We start from the raw sequence: 23551 nt of genomic DNA on the forward strand, positions 1-23551 counted from the left end.
AATAATTTGTTGTGTTCCAATTAATTATTTCAATCACAGATCTTCAATTTCTTTAAATACAAGAAACTAACATGATTTGTGTTAAATATTTAAAATTTTATAATATCTTATATCATTTTTAACCATTATATGTATTCGATTAACATTAAGCTTTATTTACTTGTCTTTACTTCCTCAAATAGACATTATTTGTAAATTTACTACCTACATCTTTACCATATGTGACAAATTTTTAGTTTTGTTTATTTCTTAAAAACCTACATTGCTCTTTCCAGAAATAAAGCAATATTAAATATCAAAAATAATGCTGCACTCACTCATCATCAGAAAAGCTTTACCTATTACAAAATACATACTACATACAGAAGTACTTACTAAATTATGTACAATCATATACATCCTTGGAGGACTTAACTTAACCTGATATGTTTAATTATCATAACCATTGAAATCATGAGATTTTCTACAATCTTATAATTAAACTTAATATACTTATAATTAAACTTAAGTTTTAACTCAATATTTATGAATTTATTTTAAAATATTATTCTTTTAAGATAAAGAAATAATTTGGCTTTAAATTGATCAATTTGTAAATACTTTTAAACGTTTGACGGTTTCCATGCCACACTATTTTCACGTAACTTTTTCATTCAAGCCATATGTACTACACGTAGTGTACATACTTCTTTATCTTAACACTTATAAACTTGTTTTACATGCACTATGGGGACAATGATTTTAATAAAAAATTCAACTTTTACCGAAAATTGGTTGGCATGGAACATCTTAAGTGCTACATAATGCGATCTTTCTTCCCGTTTCAATTTGGATAGTATGTAAGTACCTGATTATAATACTTAAACAATCATAAATCACTCAAGTGCGATCGCACAATTTGACATTTTTGTATACATACATTTTTTCGATAATCTTTGGCACTCAAAAGGTTATAAATACAAATATATTTAACAATATAAGGTTACAATGAGGATACATATTAAATAATTTAATCATGTGGAATCTGTAACATTTACGATTCTGATTATAATTTAACCGAAAATGAAAACTTGATTTCACAAATTTTAATAACTTTTTAAATTACTACAAACAATAATTTAATTTATTTGTATAATCATACCTTTATTATCATCAATCATACATCATACCTTTCCGCATTTCAATCTTTAAATGCATCATATTTTTAAAAGAACAGAAACTTTAGCATAGTGTTAACTTATATTTCTTAAATTATATCTAAAGTGATGCTAAGCACAGTTCTTTTTATAAAAAGAAATAATTTTCTTAAAACGCATCAATCAAAATAAAGATATTTGTAATAGCTCCCTTAAATATTTTGTACGTATTAAAGTTTATACAAAAAATATTTTGTACATGCTCAAAAGTTAATTCCACCTATTAATCGAGGAAGGTGTAATTTTTTATATTTAGTGTACAATATCACACAAAATAAATCCTTAAGTAGTATTAAGTATCTATTTATATCTACTAATCACAATATGAGATTACAAATAATTTCCAAAAATAAAATGTTTCCTCAAATACCTAAAATGAACATGTCAAGATATAAGCATTAAGTATGATTAAAAAACCATACTTCTACATTGCAAATTTATTAAGTTCTTGCTTAATAAAAGATTAAAGATTAGCGAAATTTTCCGTTTCTTTTTCTTCTTAAAAAAAGATTTCCAAAAGTATAAATAGGTCATTTCTGGAAGTTTAAACAAATTTTCTTCTATTTATACAGAAATTGCAACCTTCTACTATTTATAGAAAATGTATTGTATATTTTATTATCTTAATTGGCACTTTTCAAAAATAGTTTATAAATATTTCTTGTACTTCAACAAATTATGTGCAATTCCAGTATTTGAAGACAATGTACCCTTCATTATTTCATTTCAATCACTTTCCTTATATTTAGCATCAATAATAAAAAGATAAAACTTATTCAGAAACTTTTTTACATTTACATTACTGTTCAAACTTTTTAGACCGCTTTTTGAGAAAAGATATTTTAACAAGTAGTGAAATCAGTGGATAAGAGAGATATATTATATGACCACAATAATAAATAGAAAAGTAAACCTGATGATAACGAGGGTATGACAAAAATGTAAAACAAACAAGACAATAACCCATAAAAATAAATGTGTACATGTGCATAAGAATCCATGTGAGAATTTGAAGTTCTGGACGACTGTTTAATAAGCTTTGTAATTTCTGTTGTCTCTTCAATATTTGAGATAACTACAAAAATTAATACAAAATTTTACTCAGTGCAATGATACTAAATTGACAAATAATTAGTTCATTAACTACTTTAATAATAATTTAATCAATTGAATAATGGCTTACTTAATGTATTTAATCTATCTGACCAATTTTATAAGTTACAATTCAATAAATTACATTTTGAGAAAATATGACATTAATATCAATATATATTTCTACCAAAAATAAACATGATATTATATATATTATATAGTATATAATAACAAGAAGAATATAATACTAAATTTATAAATTATAACATTTTTAAGTAAGCCATTAAACAATCGTTTACCTGATCATCATCCAGGTATATAATAACCAATTGCTTAATCATTGCATATAGGAATATTTGATGTAAGACTAATATCAAACTTACGTCTTTTTCAGCATACATGATAATAAACTCGAGGAAGAAGCATACATAGTATCCCGAATGAAGTCCATGCCAAACTGCGAGAAAAGCCAGGGTGAAAAACTGACTATATATTTTCGATCCCAGAAATTTCAACCTCTTGTAAATATATTCCGCACACCAATTATTAGTGTTTATATTAAATGATAAGATATAATCATTAAACTGAGTTGCTGTTTCAAATTTTAACAATTTAACATTTTCACAACCATTCCACAGAGGACGACCTTTCTCATCCTTTCCATTATAAGTTAGACCAAAAGTTGTACAAACCTAAAATAAAAATTATGTTTTATGATTGAAAGCAAACGATAATATATAATTGTTAACATTGTTTAATTATAAATTATTTTGTTGATCAATAGATTAGTAATCTATATTTATCTCAATAATTTTTTTAAGTGCTTAAACCTAGAAAAGTATATATTATAAACATATATATACATGCTTTCCTTACCCCTTCAGCTAATAACCAACAAGAAATATATTTATACAGATTGAAATGACCCCAAAAGCCAATCGTAAAAAGACGTTTCAAGAATGTCTGTTCTCGGAATTCTGCACTCAATAGATATTGATTGGGAATGTATGAAGTCCCTAATTGATAGAATATCAAGTATATAAATCCGACAAACATTCGAGAAATACCAGGAATGATACAATCAAGCAGTTCAATTTCTTCTTTCATAGAGAACTAAAAATACAAAAAATAAATTATTTTTTCTTTATATTATATTGCATGAGCTTTACGGCAATAGATGAAAGTGTGCCACCATGTTACAAAAGTTAAAGTAAGAAAATATATTACATAAACGTAAACATGTTTTATATAAAATATCTTAGTAACATAGTATTATACAAAGTATGTAATAATAATGGATTAATTTCTTTTACACAAACACAATTCTTTTCTTTAACACAATATGAAAATAGGTTGACAACATTTACTTTAGCCTTACTTCAAAATGTTATCTATTTTCATGAATGTAAAATTAATATCTGTGAAAAACGAGATTTATCACATATTTTATTAATTATAATTCGTTTCAGTGAATGCAGTAGAAATTCCTTATATTAGTTTGTGACGTGTATTCGTTTACTTCTCAAAATATATATATATATATATATATATATATATATATATATATTGAGCGATAAATCAGCCTTTTGTTGTAATTCTGTTAATGAATTATTTATGAGATTGTGTAATATTTTTCTCTTAGTTTTACTCATAGAACATGTCGGCACCGTTTGTTGAGAAAGATCTGAGACATCCTATATATCGATTAAAAAGTTCTTACAATCATTTCGATTACTTAATTAGTATTTTAGTATGACTTACAGTATTCGTATCGACCATCGTATATCGTCCATTTACATAGTCTAAGTACCTTTTCATGCTAAATTGTGGCCCAACGAGAAACGATCCTGGAAAATATGCAAATGCTGCAATCTCTAAAAACGTTGGTTGTTCTTTCAAGGCCACTTGTTTCTGCGATGCAGACAATTTTTCCTAAAACGGCAATGTCATTAGTTAAACTTCTTCCTTCTGAAAGGAAATTTCCTTCGTTTCTTATTCACCCTTCTTAATTGTTGTATTTAACTTAAATTTTAACTTCGATTCTTTAACTCGGCTATTTATTTATTAATTAGACATTTCCATCGCGTGTATTACGCTATTTGTTGTTCTATACGTACCTCGGGTTTTTGACCGTCCAGCAAATTGAACGCAAGACCAATTAATCGCAGAGTTAATACACACTGTGGCATAGTCCATTTTATGTCATAATCATCTGTACTTGTCATATAATATCCTATAAACGATAAAAATGAATATTATTTTTTAATGTATAATATCTTTATTATTTTCGATTTATCATGTGGATACAGGAGTATTCTGTAATATGTAGAAATCATTTTATACATGAATTTAAAATTAAAATTCCATTCGTCCTTGTTTTTATGTTATGGAAAGTATTTAACTCGAATGTTCTGTTGCACTTTAGTCGGGCAATTATATAATTGTTTAACCAGCAATTTATATATATATACATATTTCTATTGCTAAACCTGCTTATTTAACTAAAACGTGGTGGAAGTTTAGTTATAGATTCGTTTGAATTTTATTATGCACAGTACTGGACAACTAGACATAATAAGACAATCAATGGCAAAACATTTGCAGACCTGCATTCATATGCAAAGAGATTTGGTCTGTTATGAAAGTAAGTAGATACAGTTTGTTGAAGAAGAAACTCGCCGTAACTTGAATAAGGATAAATTGAAAAGAACATTATCAGATGTTTATATGAATTCTTTTCATTTTTTTTTCATGTACTGAACCGATCTTTAAATCTCATATATTACAGGACACCCTGTATATATCATTTCAAGTGAAACGGTAACATGTACCACGAAGTTACAATTATCTACACACGTTAAGTATTACGATCTATCAAATTGTATTAGTTCCAAGTAATGCAACTATTGAATAAACGTGAAATTATTCGCTTTATCAATTATTTACATTATTAATACATTCACCACGTGGAATCAATTTGGACGATTTCCAATCGTATAATTTTAAATTAAATTAAATGATGAAATATATATATATTTATTATTATATATATTATTAATATGTATAATATATTTATTGTTATATATATCATATATAATATATATTATTATATTTATTATATATATTATATATATTATTATTACACACACACATATATATATAATAATTACATATTATACATATATAATATATAATTACATATTATATATATATATATATATATATATATATATATATATATATATATATGTGATCTACATTACCTGTTGTACACTTGTTATACATCCATTGCATAACATTAACCGATGACCGACGTCACGTGAACGGAGAAACTTTTGCCGATTAGCAGTAATCGATATCGCATCGAACGTATTAAATTAGTTATCATCGTTATTTAAGAAATAATACATGTTATGCAAAAATGCATACATAATTTTTTTAAATCGCGCTCAATTAAAACTAACGACACTTTTACTATAATTTATAATAGTTCGCATGATTTCTGGATAATTTGTAAACATTGGTAACATTTTCTTAGTAAAATGAAGCTAATTATATAGAACAAGTTAAATATCTTTTATTCCTATGTTTTTTTTGCCGGAGATTGGTAGGTTGTTTGTTTATTAATTTACATGTTTTTAAAAAATCGCACGAACTGTTAAATAAGTATAAATAATAGTGTACTATAAATTGTTCATACCGCATAGAAGATGAGCCATATTGAAGACAAAAATAATGACAACAGATAAAGAGGAACCACCAAGGCGTTTTAAGACGCGATATGTGACATACATTGCTGCAGCTGAGTGAAGTATATTGAGCCCTGTAAGTACACAATACTTATGATCAACTAGTTCCTTAAAGAATTGATCCAAAATATTTTTGAATGAAAATTACATCTACTATTATCAAGTAATCAATCAATTTATAAAGTCTTTCCAATACGTAAAAGAAAAATTATTTTAGTATGCCGATCAATACCTTTAAATAATTTTCGAATTGCTTTCCGATTTAATTACTATTGAATAATTCATCGTAGTTTAATAATTCTTAAAGTAACAAATATATTGCACACTAAAATTTCAATTCATTTCCTCGAAGAAGTAAACGTCATAGTTGAAATAAAATAAAAGATATAAGACAAAACATGAAAATGTATTTAAAAAATTCAAGAAATAATAATCTTTTTCTCGAATATTCTTCTTCGAATATTTAAATAAATTTTTCTGAAGAAAAATAATTACCATAATTCCACAAGCAAATCAAAACGCCACAGGTTGCAAAAAATATATGTTGAAAAACTGGACATTTTCCGTACAAAGTATATCTGTGAAGAAGGGCGATGGGTAATCCTGAAAGTTCAGTTATAATTGTATTATTCTCGAGTTTCATCGAAATATTTTTACGAATGTTTCATTTCATGTACATTTTATAAATTAAATTCATATCTAGTTGCAATTATTGATACTTGTAATTCGTTTTCATCAACTTCGAAATTAGTCATATTACAACTAATTAACTCTATGACAATATTAGTATGATAATTTAATTAATTAATCTAAAAATAATACACCAGTACGTGACAATTTGTTATATGCTTACAATCATAACATATATAGTTTTAAGAGACGATAATAAAGTGAAAAGTAATCAATGATACGAAATTTAAATACAATACGGATAATTGGGACGCTATTATTATTTATTATATAGTTATTATATTATATTATATAGTTATTATTAACAATATTTTTATCCACAACAATTGCACAATTGAAAAACAAAGAAAATAATTTATAATTGTAAATATAAATTCTTTCATTGAGCTAGAATATCATATATATTGCAATGATGTTGCAATTTCCGTCGTAAAATAATTTGCATAAAATAAAACCAGGAATAGAGAAATGTGACAGATTAGGACGAGAAATGGAGTTACTACTAAAGTAAATAGTAATTATTTTTATTCTTACAATCACTAAAACACACACATAATAACACATATGTTCAAATATAAATTTTAATATAACCAGTCAGTATACACATCAGATAAACAATTTGTATGTTTCTTTATAGCCAAAATCAATAATAAATCCTAACTGACTAAATTACAAATATTATAATGTAACATACAATTACTTCTGTATAAAGTTTAGACTAGGATTCAAAATTAAACAATCTAAATAATAAAAAGTGTTGTTTCCTATCGCAATAGTTACTATTAGGATAATCTTGACCAATTTACGAGAGAATTAAAGTACATATCACGCACGCATGTGCAACAAAAATGTAGGATACATAACCTTCAACCTCAAAACACTGCGAAACTGTGGAAATACTATTTTCAATTTTAAAATGACAAATTGAGATCTAGAAAAGTATTTCTAGGAATACATAAGAAATCATAATACATAACAAGTAAATCGAAGTGCAATTTGATTATGCAATCACTGATGTAACGAACAAAAATGAGATCAGGCTATAGGTTAATGTATACATGTATTTTATATACGCCAATTTATTGACGTTAAATACTGTAAATGAAAATCGTAAAAAAGGAAGCAATGTCCTTCTGAAGACATTAATTACCAAGAAAAATGGAGATAAGAAGACGAAGTGCAGCTTCGGATGTATTTAAAGTTTCCGAGAGGCTTAACAACATACTGCTCGACATTGTTGATTCTTTCGAAATGGTTTCTTATCCTGTTGCTTTATCTTCTTAAATCAGTTTCGTAATGTTATTATTAAATTTATTTCTATGGAAGACGTAAAAAAGAAAATTTAATTTACATTCTGCACCAATAACGTCACCTGTCACTTCTATAGTTATCAAGAAATCGATACTCAAACCACGGTAAGAATGGAAACCTTGTTATAGTGTTCTAAAACTCATTAAACTTTAGGTAGTTGCAAATAAAATTTTTCAAAAAAGAAAAGACATGTATATAGAACAAAATTACATATTGAAATGGATGGTTGAAATAGTAAAAAGTAATTATTCAGTATATTATAGAAAAAATTGAAAGAGAGTTGAAAACAAAACATTGGTATATTTAAGAACACCTGAAAACAAATTTCACGTCAAACAAATCACACTTTCTATATCTATTTCTTTCTATTTCACATTATTTAAAATATTAATTAACGATATTGCGAACAATTATACTTAAACATATTAAGGAACAGTTATCTTCCAGTAGACCATACGTTTACTTTCAAGAATCCTCAAATTAAAAATTTTTTCTAATCCAGTATATGCAGTATGTCAAATAAATCATTATCTGCTTCGTAACCATTGACGAGATATGTTGTGACACAATACCATTCACACGATGACACAGACAAGTTATTCGCGACAAAATACCGTTTGTACATTGTTACGGACGAGGTTATCCCCCGACACAATATTCGTACTACACCATCTTTAAGATGTCCCGTTAGTCTGTTTTTCTGTAATTATAATTTTTGTTTTAATAAGCAAACGCACAAGATATTTCGTCCGTGACGTAGTATAACTGTGAATGATATTGTATCATAATCGCGAAATGACTCAGCCGTACTATCGTATCGATATCGTATCGTAAAATATCTTGTCCATGGCTAAAAGTAAATAAAAACATAAAGTAAATAAAAACACTAAGCTTACCAAAATTCAAAATTAAAAATTTTCAAAATTTCAAGTATTCAAAATTTAATTTAAAATTGTACATTCATTGTTATTTATTTCGTTCATCTAACTTTTGCAAACGTTCTTATATTAATACAAATTGAGAAATCAAATAATATAAAAATTTACATAAAGTCAGATGAACAAAGGAAATAACAATAAATGAACAACTTTAAATTATACTTTGAAGCCGGTCATTTCACCGGATCTGATAAGATTAGTGTTAAAATATGTAGCTTAACAAGCTTACTACAAACATAAAATTCTTTTAAAAAGAATAAAACCGGACATAAGTAAACTTATGAATCAATATTGTTTAAAATCGTCGCAATTTAGTTTGTTTTCAAAGCGTATTTAAATCAGCACAAATTATTTATGCCAGAGACAAAAGAGTACTCACGCTTATTGACATAGTTCTTCTTAGACTGGTGCTGCACCATGCGGCCAAATGCTGAGATTATCTAACGTTAGTATATACAAGAACCTATAAAATTAGGGATCTGCCTGTTTGGTTGCACACTAGTATAGACAAAAACCCATTGAGTTTCACGCTACAAGAACCTATGGTTCTATGGGAAAGTTCTTATGTACTTCTTTATCCGATGTAGACAAATATAAGAATTATAAAATTGCGTAATAATGAAACTATTCGTAAACTGCCAAAGAAGGAGAAATGTTCACTACACATATTTGTTTTTAGAGAAGAAAGAGAATATTCTCATTCAAACGATACTATATCAGTAGAATGATGCAATAATTTTAATATTTTCCATATACCATCTAGAATTAAAATTATCTATGCTTGACACTTGACATGTCAGTTGTACTAGCATGAATATTTATTCATCGTTGCATGCCGATTTTCCCTGGTACGTACGATGGTGTTCGTTGAGACGAATTCAATGACCTTACATATAAGGCCATTCATTATTGTAAAATGTTATAAATTCAGTTCTTAAGAAGTCAAGTGAACCAGTGTCGCTAGCTACCGGCTATCACATTGCTGTAAGCGCTGTAAACAAGTATCGAATTTCTTATCTCCCATGATGCTTCCCAAAATATCAAACGTTATTGAATCGTGAAAACTCACTTTAGTTGACGTACTTTAGTCGAATGAAAATTATAGTAGTCGTTAAAAACATTCGTTGAGCCGTAAATAAATAAAAATTGCACTATTTTCAATTGTCAATTCTACATGTAAAATTGAGAATGCGATGTTGGAAATCATGAAAATGTAGCTTTTGTCATTCTGAAAAATATTCAAAATTTAATCCCCAAATGTTTATTAGTTTTTGTAAAAAGCAATTTAACAAGTAAAAGGGAGTCTTCGTAGACTTTAATTTCTACAATTTTCAGAAGTAACATAGTAACTGGCGGGGGCTTTTTCTGTTCTTGAAGATTTGCACTATCATGTACAACTCGAAACTAATCGATCTTTTAATTGTAAACTATTTAAAATTGGCGCCAGAAATGATACATTATTTTACTTTTTACAAGGACACGTTTATATTATAAAGAATGTAACAATTACGGTAAAATTAAAAATATAAGAATTAATAAAATTCAATAATACAAACCAAAATAAATGCATAATTATAATGACAATTATTAAGAGCCATTAATCATTTAATAATAACATAATAATTCTACTTTTTCTATTTTTCGTTATAAGAACATGTAGAGGCAATGCTAATGACTAAGATTGACAATAAATAACTTGATCGTCTAACCAATAGACATGAGCGTTCACCTTCTTCCATCAATTCTCATCCAATGAATTTGCATACATTCCAATCCACGTGGTACCCCCATCCTTATCTCGGAACTTCTAACGAATCTTGGGGAAAACAAATTTTACGCAGATTCACTCGTCTGTCGCCTACCGCACATAGCCGAACCTAATGATTGTCTTATTTAAATCATTAACTTTGGTCTTACTTGAATTTCTTTATATTTTAATTAATGCTGTTTATTTCTATATCTTTATACAATTTATTTTATTTTTGCACCGTCGTGTTCCCCGATACCTAAGGGTTTTTTTGTAGCTGGCTTCAGGTTTTTATGTGATAAACTTACAGAGATTGGATCGGTGAGAAAATATTTACGTCTACATCGAATGTAACAACAGTCGACATCGAGAATATCATCTGTATCACTTTTCGAAAGAATAAATTTGAAAAGTTGGTAAGTACAAAATATTCATACTGTGCATACGTGTATTTTGTATCTGTTAATGTTCTAAATTAACACATTAACGGCCGGTATTTTCTCGGTTAAATCGCGTTTCTGGCCAACATCCTCCCTAACATTTTCAACACTTTCTGATAGTACTCATATGAACAGAGAATAGAGACGACATATGGATGTTTCTAATATAAGAATCCAATGGTTCAAAAGTCTTGCGTTTATAAAGTTTGGAACTTTAGCCTACTGCTTTAGCCTACTTTAGCTTACTTTTACGTGATAGCCATTTAAAGGGTAAATTTTATTATTTATTTAAACACATAATGTGTTCAGAATGTCGGAATATCGCTTTACGATCAATATTCTGAGATCTTTCCGATTCAAATGAGTTAGCAAATATGCTTCGAACAATGTAGTGTCTGATGATATTTTTATTATAAAAATGTAAGTAACTTGTTGGTAAAAGCTTCATCACAAATCAAGAATAAGAAAATTTAAATTTTGAATCGAACTACTTCGTTTATCACAGGTCGTTGATATTTGTTGATTCTCTGTGTCCCTCCTTGTCTTTCACTCGCATTGCACCTTTCTACGTTCGACACGTCTAGGACCTCAGTTTCGACATATGGAATTGTTTATGTATCTCCATTATCGCAACACTTGGATGCCGATTTTCGTACAGTTGCGAAATGTTTCCTGTGTCATCAAAAAACGCAATAACAGTTGAGAAAGAGTTGTGTCTGCAGACGAAGTTTAGCCAGCCACAGTAGGAACATTTTGGCATTTTAATGATATCCTAGGATTTACAATAAAATAGCTATGTACCTTTTCTCTATTAAACATCTACTACTGACTACAGAAATACTGGCAGATAGTATTACTCGATCCGAGACCGAATATCGACGACAATATAACAATAAAACTTTTATATTACTACCAATATTTATGAAGCTTTCATCGACATGTCCGTCATATTTGTGAAATCAGAATGACACGAAACACGATATAATTTGTTAAAATCGGCTTAGTATCGTAGGTTCCTTCGTAAACGAAAGGCGACACAATGAGGGGACGATCGCTGAAAAAGCGAGTCTCGCAAGTTTTCACCCAAAATGTATATACATTGTAATTTTTTTATCTCAGATGGTAGTAAATGCCAAATAAAGTACTCTACGAGATCTGTATCTGGTTTCCTCTCAGTTAGGCAATTTTAATATAAAACAAGATACCTTGTCTCTTGACATCAACGTGCATTACTCGTTTCATCTATGTTACTTTCGCTTATTATTAATATGTACTATTCTTTTAACAGGCAATCTCTTCCTAAAATATTATACCTGCGCAACATTAAGAAGCATGGATGTCTGTGCTAATTATTTTTTACTCGAAATCATCAAAAAAAATTATACAAAAAATACGAATACAAGAGAAATCATACTGTATCCGAACAACCAACAAATTTATTACAAAATAAAAGAGAAAGAGAATATGTACAAGAAAGATACCTCGTGATCGAAAAACAAGTGACCAGAAAAGAAGAGCAAGAGCAAGAAGAACGACATCAATGCAACTACTACCGCTACCAGCAATAGAAACAGACGGATGAGGGAGAGATAAAATAAGAAGAAGAAAATGAATTATTGTTAATACACCAATGCTAGACTATACAAGACTACCGTTAAGATTCGCTGAAAATGACGATTCTATTGAACGACTAGCAATTCAATCGCAGACAAGCCGCGACGTTCATATTAAGGAAAGCCTAGGGAAAACATTCCGAGAAATAGAATTGCAAAATGAACATGCTCTGCTCTTGAAAGAAAATAAAAATTTGAAAGCACAAATAAAATATGTCAAATAAAACCTCTAAAGAGCCGAAATGTCCAGAAATCAATTGCGTGAGAAGTTGAGGAGATTAGATGTCTTGAGGTGGAAGCATTTATGTAAGGTCAAAATACATGCTCAAGTTCGGTGAAGAAAAAATTGTAAAGCGATGGGCTGAGAGACAGAAACTAAAAAATTGACTGCACCAGTAGAAATTGTACAACTAAAACATTCCTTGAAGATGAATCACGACATCTTCCCCCAAAAAGAGGACGCTGCGTCGTAGAGAGCGAAGATGCGGTTTCCTGCTGAACCTGAATATCCAATATTTTTAAATGTATTATTTATGTTTTTTGCTTCGTATTTTAAATTATTATTTTAACATTTTTTATTATTTTCAACTCTAGTTGACATATATCTTCGTTCAAAAATATAGTAAACGATTAAGTTCTATTTCGTAGGCAACGTACGATTAAATAGGTTTCCGTAGTGTGTTCTTGTTTATGTCAGCGTACAACCTAATCAGGTAGATCCCTAATTTTAAGGTTAAATACAAAGGTTCTTGTATATACTAAATTACGACAAAGCAGGGCAGATCTGTAATGTTATAGATCCTTTTGCATGTTAATTTCAGTTGAACTCCAATTTCCTCTCTGTTCGTAACCATGGACGACATATGCTGCGGCACGACACCATTCGCACGATGACTCTAACAGCTTAATCGCGACACGATACCGTTTATATATTGTTTCGGAAGATGTTATCCCTCGACGCAATATTTGTACTACACCATCGGTAAGATGTGCCGTGGGTGTGTTTCTTTATTATTATAACTTTTGTTATAATAAGCAAATACGAGATATCTCATCCATGACGTAGTATAACTGTGAACGATATTGTATCATAATCGCGAAATGACTCAACCGTATTATCATATTAACAATATCATTATCGTAATATATCTTGTCCATGGTTAAAACTAAATTAACACTAACCTTACTAGGCCCGGTCACATGACCGCTTTCAAAATTTAATTTAAAATTGTACATTCATTGTTATTTATTTCGTTCATCTAACTTTTGCAAACATTCTCATATTAATACAAATTGAGAAATCAATTGATCAGATAGTATAAGAATTTACATCAAGTAAGATGAAGAAAAAAATAACAATGAATGTAAAAATTTAGATTAAACATTGATGCCGGTCATTTGACCGGAACTTTTTAAAAAGATTGAAACTGGACATAAGTAAACTTATGAATCAATATTTTCCAAAATTGTCGTAATTTAGTTCGTTTTCACATCCGTATTTAACTCCGGACATATTTTACCAGGGACGAAAGAGAGATCATTTTACTTTTTATAAGAACACGTTTGTACTATACAGAAAGTAACAGTTACGATAATATTAAAAATGTAAGAATTAATAAAATTCAATAATGCAAACCGAAATAAATGCATAATTATTATGACAATAATTAAGAGCGTTTAATCATTTAACACTAAACCTACCGACATTTCGTGTGTATCTATGCTACCGTGTGCGGTCAAAATGACCGGTGATGAAAGAAGGAATAGTTTTTACGATTTATCTTAGATAATGGTTAATTTGTAACTAAATGTATATAAAATGATGAACTTTCATAAAATTTGGTCTAAATTTACGTTTGTTTAATTTCAATTATAGTCTTAAATAAAATTACACTTTTATTTATATAGAGGTATATCTTATTCAACTTAGATGCATTTTTACAAATTAATTTATTATCAAATATACATTTGCCGCATATATATTTCCTATGACTTAAACAAATTTTCGTAACTTTCTAATTGTTACAGTTTCTTACTTGACAAATGTTTTGTAGTAATGAATATGAACTTGTTGATAGTTTTATTGCATAGTTTTTTCTCGCGACTTTTTATATAAAAGGAATGTATGCACCAGGTTTATAACAATTTCTTGAATTCTCTGTAAATTGGCTCATACTGTAGATACCATTGCAAATTTATTGGTTCGTAAACGTTGGCTTCACTCATTCTTCTTGTCAAATCGTATAAATCTCATAATTTCAGGAGTCATTCCTGCACATTGTTTTTGAGAAAAATGTACGTCTCCTAACTTTATTCCACAAATACGAGACATGTAAATTTATTACCTGATATGCACCGCGGGCATATAGCACAGAAATAAATGCATCTAGTTCTGTTGCGTCTAGCTCCCTCTTAGTTCCCAATGCTCTAAATGCTTGTTCTTCCCTATAATGTAGAATAAATTCCGTATAAGTAGATAAAGTAGAAGTTCCAAGAGTGGTTAATTTGACCGCGCTGCTAGGTTTAATGTCAGTAATAACTTAATAATTCTATTTTTTCTATTGTTCGTTATAAGAACATGTAGAGACAATGCTAATGACTAAAATTGACAATAAATAACTGACGACAGTTAAACATGAAGTGTAAACAAATAAAAATATTTAAACTGGAATCAGTTTATTTTCAAATTACGCTTGTGAATTTATAAATGTCTCAATGAGCTATTCCAAATTTTAAAAACTCGTCTCGTTATGACCATTAGTTGCTGATACAATGAATGTCGATCTACTTGGAACGCGTGGGTCCAATTCACTCCCCTCTACCCATCGACTTCGGCGAGTTCTTGCGCTTCCTATTACGTGATAAGATACCTCGCTGATGTACCTCGACTTTGTTAATTTTCCACTTGCATTCTTGATTCAATATGTTGAAAAGTACATTTGAACGAATCGGTGAATGTATGTCTCTAAGAAGGAGAAAGTCCAACTCCTACGTTCCGTTAACATCAGTTAGGGATATGCGCTGAGGTGATGGGGATGTTCGAGTTTCCAATTAATAATTCACAGGCATTAAAATAACAAAGTACGCAAAGTTTAAGAAAAGGAAAAAGTATGCTAATTCCAAACAATTCCGCGCCGTTAGGTTGTCCTTGTCCATAAATAGTGGTGGTTTTTTAAAACTGTTTCTAATAACTGGAAAGTTTTAAAAACGTATTGTTGTACTGCAAAACATCTGCTTTGTGCGCAGCAAAGTGATATTCTGAATACAATATGCGTTTCAATAAATAATAATATTTGCCGTCTGAGTGGTTGTCACATGAAAATAAATCATACAGTAGTCTAAAAATACCGAACTTTAAATATGTGAAAATTTTGAACCGATGGGTTCCTAAGTTAAAATCTTTTATATGTTGTCCGTATTTTCTATTCATATAAGTGCCGAAAAAATGCCGGACTTTAATATGCTAATTTGCTAATGTAGGTCATTGACAAATACAAAACATACGTATGCAGAGTACGAACACCTTGTATCTACCAACTTTTGAAATTATTTACGAATGACATCCTCTTCTTTCGGAAAATGGTACAGTTGGTGCCATTCGTATGAACCGCTATTGCATATGCGCGAATATCCACTGACCTAACCTCTTTCTGCAAATCCATGCCATAAAAGCCGAAAATAAGCTACAAAAAACAACGCACACATTCGCGAGGACGTATCTACAAAAGTAAAAAGCAAATTACTAAACACATAATTTAAAGTACTTAACAAAATAAAAACGAATGACAATTGACATTAGGCACAGATATTTTAGCTGGAAAATTTTTAACTAAGAGAGACAACTCAGGCCATGAAATAATTATTTGTGCTACGTATACATTTCGTTGTCTGCGGTAGATGAGAGACTAAATCTGCGTAAAATTTGTTTTTATAAGTCTCGTGAAAAATTCGACGTTTACTGAATATTTCTTTCCGTGAAGAAGCCAAACATTTTTTCAAACGGTATGGAGGAATCATATTAACAAAATGCAAAAAGTTTCATTCTGATTGATTCATGTATCGATGTTCGATGTAGAACATTCAGCCGACGTAGAATGATATATAGAATACAATAATATACAGGGTGGTTGGTAACTGGTGGTACAATCGGAAAGGGGGTGATTCTACTCGAGAAAGTAGTCGAAAATATACAATAAAAAGATTTCGTTTGAGGCTTTGTTTTCGAGAAAATCGATTTTGAATTTTCGCTCGGTGCGCGTGCGGTACGTTATAACGGATCTCACTGTAGATCGTTGTCTTGATGGAAAAATTAAAAAAAAAAGTGTTTATTCTATACTTTCGACTTCTTTTTTCGTATAGAATCACCCCCTTTCCGCTTGTACCACCAGTTGCCAGGCACGCTGTATATAAAATACAAAAATCTTTACAACCTCCAGTTCTTTACAAAATGCAAAAGATTCCATTTTGATTAAACTATCCTTGGCAGAATAATCGATGGCCTTATATAAAAAGAATAAATATTGAATTCGTAACCTTCCCCTTTCCGAACTTGATTAAAGACATCATCTAGCAACTGTAACATATTTACTAACTGTCTGTGAGTTGTTTACTAGCGAAGATGAAGAAAACGGTTCTCCAACGGCTCTGTGAACGGCATGTTCGTTCGTTGTCGAAGAAAAGCAAGAGACAAACGACAACATAATTTAGGGAGGAATTGACAATGGGAGTGGATTGGTTATAATCTCACAATCAGCACCATTTTTGGAATGGTATACGATGGTGGGGTAGCGTTTGTCTTCTGGCAGACAATGCTATAAAACACATTTTATTAAGATTTCAAAAGCATGGCAATAAAAAAAATTTTCAATATAAAATAGCGACTTTTTGTGTAAAAATATTGCCACTTGCAATTTTTCCCGACTTTACGTGTTTTGAAGGCTAATTGAATTGGTCAATTGCTACCTTAGGGTAACCAATAGACGTGAGCGTTTACCTTCTCCTTCCATCAATTCTTTCTCATCCAATGAATTTGCAAACATTCCAATCCGCGTGGTACCCCCATCCTTACCTTGGAACTTCTAACGAATCTTGGGAAAAACAAATTTTACCCAGATTTACTCGTCTGTCGTCTACCGCACATAACCGAACCTAATGTTTGTCGAAGAAGAAGAACCTAATTACATATATGTATTTATTTATGCTGTATTTGATTTTGTCTTGCTTTTTGTTCTTCTCCGGACTTATATCTTTTTGATACGTCAAATTCCACGAATCATGCGACACTTGCGGAGCATGCTTCGGTGAGAAAATATTTACGTCTACATCGAGTGTAACAACAATCGACATCGCGAATATCATCTGTATCACTTTTCTAAAGAAGGCAATCCCCTTCATAAAGAATGAATTTGAAAAGTTGTAAGTACATAGTATTCGTACTGTGCATACGTGTGTGTTATATCTGTTAATGTTTTATATTAAAACATTAGCGGCCGGTATTTTCTAAGTTAAATATCATTTCTGATCACCATCCTCCCTAACATTTTCGACACTTTCTGGTAGTACTCACATGAACAGAGAATAGAGGCGACATATGAATGTTTCTAATATAAGTATCCAATGGTTCAAAAGTCTTGCGTTTATAAAGTTTAAATCTTAGCCTACTGCTCTTACTTTTACGTGATAACCTTTTAGACGGTAAATTTTATTATTTATTTAAACGCATAATGTGTTCAGAATGTCGGAATATCGCTTTACGATCAATATTGTGAGATCTTTCCGATTCAAATGAGTTAGCAAATATGCTTCGAACAATGTAGTATCTGATGATATTTTTATTATAAAAATGTAAGTAACGTGTTGGTAAAAGCTTCATCATAAATCAAGAATAAGAAAATTTAAATTTTGAATTGAACTATTCAGCTTATCACAGGTAGTTCATATTTGTTGATCATCAGTCCCTCCTTCTCTTTCACTCGCATTGCACCTTTCTACGTTCGACACGTCTAGGATCTCAGTTTCGACATTTAGAATAGTTTATGTATCTCCATTATCGCAACACTTGAATCCCGATTTTCGTACAATTCCAAAATGTTTCCTGTATCTTCAAAAAACGCAATAACAGTTAAGAAAGTGTTGTGTCTGCGGACGGAGTTTAGCCAGTCCTTCAATTAAAATATATTCACAGTAGAAACATTTTAGCATTTTGATGATATCCTATGATATACAATAAAACAACTATATATCTTTTCTCTATTAAACATCTACTACTGAGTACAGAAATAATGGCAGATAATATTACTCGATCCGAGACCGAATATCGACGAGGCAACAATACAATAATAAAACTTTCATATTATTACCAATATTTATGAATCTTTCATCAACATGTCCGTCATATTTTTTGTAATTAAAATGAAGCGAAACACGATATAGTTTGTAAAAATTGGCTAAGTATCGTAGGTTTCTTCGTAAACGAAAGACGACACATCACGGAGGGGACGATCTCTGAAAAAGCGAATCTCGCAAGTTATCACCCAATGATTTTACGTCCCTGCGCGCCCCGAAACTTCGGAGCAAGCAGGCGAATCCGTTTCTGTTCCACAAACAGCTCAGTTTTTTCTTCAATATCTGATATCTTCGATGTATAATAATAAAGTACTATGCGAGATTTGTATTTGGTTTCCTCTCAGTCAGGCAATTTTAATATAAAACGAGATACCTTGTCTCCCGACCGCAATATGCTTTCCTCGTTTTATCCATGTTACTTTCGCTTATTATTAATATGTACTATTCTTTTAACAGGCAATCTCCTCCTAAAATGTTATACCAGCGCAACATTAAGAAGCATGGATGTCTGTACTGATTATTGTTTACTCGAAATCTTACAATAATATTATACAAAAAATACGAATGCAAGAGAAATCATACTGCACCGAACAACCAACAAATTTATTACAAAATAAAAGAGAAAGAGAAATTTTACAAGAAAGACAGCACGTTATCGAAAAACAGCTGATCAGAAAACAAGGGCAAGAGGAAGAAGGCCGACATCAATGCAACTACTATCACTACCAGCAATAGCAAGAGCGGATGAAGGTAGGATAAAATAATAAGAAGAAAATGAATTATTGTTAATACACCAATGCTAGATTATACAAGACTACCGTTAAGATTCGCTGAAAATGACGATTCGATTGAACGACTAGCAATTCAATCGCAGACATGCCGCGACGTTCATATTAAGGGAAGCCTAGGGAAAACATTCCGAGAAATAGAATTGCAAAATGAACATGCTCTGCTCTTGAAAGAAAATAAAAATTTGAAAGCACAAATAAAATATGTCAAATAAAACCTCTAAAGAGCCGAAATGTCCAGAAATCAATTGCATGAGAAGTTGAGGAGATTAGATGTCTTGAGGTGGAAACATTTATGTAAGGTCAAAATACATGCTCAAGTTCGGTAAAGAAAAAGTTGCAAAGCGGTGGACTGAGAGACAGAAACTAAAAAATTTACTGCATCAGTAAAAATTGTACAACTAAAAAGTTCCTTCAAGATAAATCACGACATCTTCCCCCAAAAAGAGGACGCTTCATCCTAGAGAGCGTAGATGTTGTTTCCTGCTGACCACGGAAACTCTTTTATTCGTAAGATGAAGCAAAACGATCGCTATGAAGTCAGCCTGTGAAACAATCGTTTTCTGAATTCCGTAGTTCCTGAAGAATCGATTCCTTCAATGATTCTAGAAGCATTCAAAGAATGACGTTTCGATACAGCGAAGGAATGTCCGAGGCCGGAAGACATCAAGAAAGAAAGACGCAGGTCTCAAAAGTCAAAAGAAAAAGCGAAGAGCAGTTGGGATTTAGTCGAGGACAGAAAACTACATTTATATAATACACGTCTTTGACTGAATTATTTTGGATGGTTTCCCTTTATAGAATAGTCTATCGGTATAGAGATATATGTACATATTAGATATGTCCAGTATTTGTAAATGTATTATTTATTTTTTTGTCTTTTGTTATTAAATTATTATATCGGCATTCTGTACTATTTTTAACTCTGCTTTGTATGTATCATTGTTCAAAAATATAGTAATTTCTCTTTTTAAGGCAGCGTACTATTCATTAATTAGCTTCATTTTGCGCCATTTTGTTATTCTCATACTTGTCTATCTCAGGTAAAAAAGTTGATATGAACTTTTCTGTAAAGCCGTACGATTAAATAGGTTTCCAAAGTGTGAAACCCGTCAGATTCTTGTTTATGTTAGTGTACAACCAAATAGGGTAGGATCCCTAAAATTCAGCTTAAATACATAGGTTCTTGTATATGCTAAATTGCCACCAAGCATGGCAGATCTTTAATTTTATAGATCCTTTCGTACGTTAATTTGAGTTGAACTTAGCACTTAGCCGCATGGTGCGGCATCAGTTCGGGAACAAGCAGATCCAAAAGCGCGAGCACTCCAATTTCCTCTCTGTTCGTAACCATAGACGGCATGTGTAGCGGCACGATAGCATTCGCGCGATGACACGAACAGCTTATTCTCTACACAATATCGTTTGTGTATTGTTACGGACGATGTTATCCCCCGACACAATATTCTCACTACAACGATGTTGTGATGTCCCGTGAGTCTGTTTCTTTATAATTACAATTTCTTTTATAATAAGCAAAGCACCAGATATCTCATCCATGACGTAGTATGGCTGTGAACGATATTGTATCATAATCGCGAAATGACTCAACCGTATTATCGTATTAACAATATCATTTCGTAATATATCTTGTCCATTGTTAAAAGTAAATGAACACTAACCTTACCAGGCCCGGTCAAATGACCGTTTTCGAAATTTAATTAAAAATTGTACATTCATTGTTATTTGTTTCGTTCATCTAACTTTTGCAAACATTCTTATATTAACACAAATTGTGAAATCAATTGCTCAGATAATATAAGAATATACATAAAGTGAGACGAGCAAAAAAATAACAATGAATGTAAAACTTTAGATCGATGTTCGATGTGGAACATTCATCCGACGTAGAATGATATATAGAACACAATAATACATATAAAATACAAAAATCTTTACAACCTCCAGTTCTTTATAAAATGTAAAAGATTTCATTTTGATTAAACTATCCTTGGCAGAATAATCGATGGCCTTATATAAAAAGAATAAATATTGAATTCGTAACCTTCCCCTTTCCGAACTTAATTAAAGACATCATCTAGAAACTGTAACATATTTACTAACTGTCTGTGAGTTGTTTACTAGCGAAGATGAAGAAAACGGTTCTCCAACGGCTCTGTATTCGGTCACACAGCATGTTCGTTCGTTGTCGAAGAAAAGCAAGAGACAAACGACAACATAATTTGGGGAGGAATTGACAATGGGAGTGGATTGGTTATAATCTCACAATCAGCACCATTTCTGGAATGGTATACGATGGTGGGGTAGCGTTTGTCTTCTGGCAGACAATGCTATAAAACACATTTTATTAATAAGATTTCAAAAGCATGGCAATAAAAAAATTTTCAATATAAAAAAGCCACCTTTTGTGTAAAAATATTGCCACTTGCAATTTTTCCCGACTTTACGTGTTTTGAAGGCTAATTGAATTGGTCTATTGCTATCATGGAATATCCAATAGACGTGAGCGTTTACCTTCTTCTTCCATCAATCCTTTCTCATCCAATGAATTTGCAAACATTCCAATCCGCGTGGTACCCCCATCCTTATCTCAGAACTTCTAACGAATCTTGGGAAAATCAAATTTTACTCAGATTTACTCGTCTGTCGTGTACCGTACATAACCGAATCTAATGTTTGTCCAATATAAAACCAAAACTAATAACGTATATAGAGCTATTTATGTCTTATTTAATTTTTTCTTTTTGTATTTCCTTTTTTATCTTTTTTTCTATCTTCGACGTCATATTCCCCGAATCCAGCGTAATTTTCGGGAGATTGCCCCAAGTTTTCACGTCATTAACTTGCGGAGAATGGTTCAGTGAGAAAATATTTAAGTCTACATCGCATGTAACAGCAGTCGACATTGAGAATATCACCTCTATCACTTTCCGAAAGAAGACAATCCCCTTCATAAGGAATGAATTTGAAAAGTTGGTAAGTACAAAATATTCGCACTGTGCATACGTGTGTGTTGTATCTGTTAATGTTTTATATTAAAACATTAGCGGCTGCTATTTGTTCGGTTAAATCTCGTTTCTGACCACTATCCTCCTTAACATTTTCGACACTTTCTGATAGTACTCATATGAACAGAGAACAGAAACGACATATGAATGTTTCTAATATAAGTATCCAATGGTTCAAAAGTCTTGCGTTTATAAAGTTTGGTAATTTTAGCCCACTGCATAGCTTACTTTTACGTGATAACCATTTAAACGGTAAATTTTATTGTTTATTTAAACGCATAATGTGTTCAGAATGTCGGAATATCGCTTTACGATCAATATTGTGAGATCTTTCCGATTCAAATGAGTTAGCAAATACGCTTCGAACAATGTAGTGTCTGATGATATTTTTATTATAAAAATGTAAGTAACGTGTTGGTAAAAGTTTCATCACAAATCAAGAATAAGAAAATTTAAATTTTGAATCGAACTACTCCGTTTATCACAGGTTGTTCATATTTGTTGATTCTCAGTCCCTCCTTGTCTTCACTCGCATTGTCCCTTTCTACGTTCGACACGTCTAGGACCTCAGTTTCGACATATGGAATTGTTTATGTATCTCCATTATCGAAAC

At 30.7% G+C, this 23551-nt stretch overlaps 1 protein-coding gene and 1 long non-coding RNA gene across 7 annotated transcripts; one reads left to right on the forward strand and one right to left on the reverse strand.

The window, feature by feature from the left end:
- Nucleotides 1–134: 134 nt before the first annotated feature.
- nes (lysophosphatidylcholine acyltransferase 3 protein nessy) lies at nt 135–8813 on the reverse strand. Of its 6 annotated transcripts, none has more exons than XM_076625916.1 (9): nt 8611–8813; nt 7878–8044; nt 6533–6640; nt 5989–6111; nt 4406–4521; nt 4050–4220; nt 3165–3401; nt 2672–2980; nt 135–2271 (listed from the first exon to the last, which is right to left on the reverse strand). In XM_076625916.1, the coding sequence occupies exons 2-9, from the start codon at nt 7960–7962 to the stop codon at nt 1996–1998; spliced, it is 1425 nt and encodes a 474-aa protein (XP_076482031.1). In that variant the 5' UTR covers nt 7963–8044; nt 8611–8813; the 3' UTR covers nt 135–1995. The 6 variants fall into 6 exon arrangements, with proteins under 6 accessions (XP_076482031.1, XP_076482029.1, XP_076482030.1 ...); XM_076625914.1 differs by having other exon boundaries at nt 8496–8813; XM_076625915.1 differs by having other exon boundaries at nt 8461–8813.
- LOC143303864 (uncharacterized) lies at nt 5995–14412 on the forward strand. Its single transcript, XR_013060528.1, has 3 exons — nt 5995–6113; nt 11034–11139; nt 12452–14412. It is a non-coding gene; the product is annotated as an uncharacterized LOC143303864 (long non-coding RNA).
- The last annotated feature ends 9139 nt before the right edge of the window (nt 14413–23551 follow it).

Source organism: Bombus vancouverensis, chromosome 17, assembly GCF_051014615.1.
Source record: "Bombus vancouverensis nearcticus chromosome 17, iyBomVanc1_principal, whole genome shotgun sequence".
NCBI lineage: Eukaryota > Metazoa > Arthropoda > Insecta > Hymenoptera > Apidae > Bombus > Bombus vancouverensis.

Coding starts and splice junctions, on each gene's coding strand:
- nes (XM_076625916.1), bottom strand. CDS start 7,962: ATGTCGAGCAGTATGTTGTTAAGCCTCTCGGAAACTTTAAATACATCC. Junction 4,522..5,988: donor TATGGCTCATCTTCTATGCG/GTATGAACAATT, acceptor TATCGTTTATAG/GATATTATATGACAAGTACA. Junction 3,402..4,049: donor CGATGGTCGATACGAATACT/GTAAGTCATACT, acceptor TTGTATTTTTAG/TTCTCTATGAAAGAAGAAAT.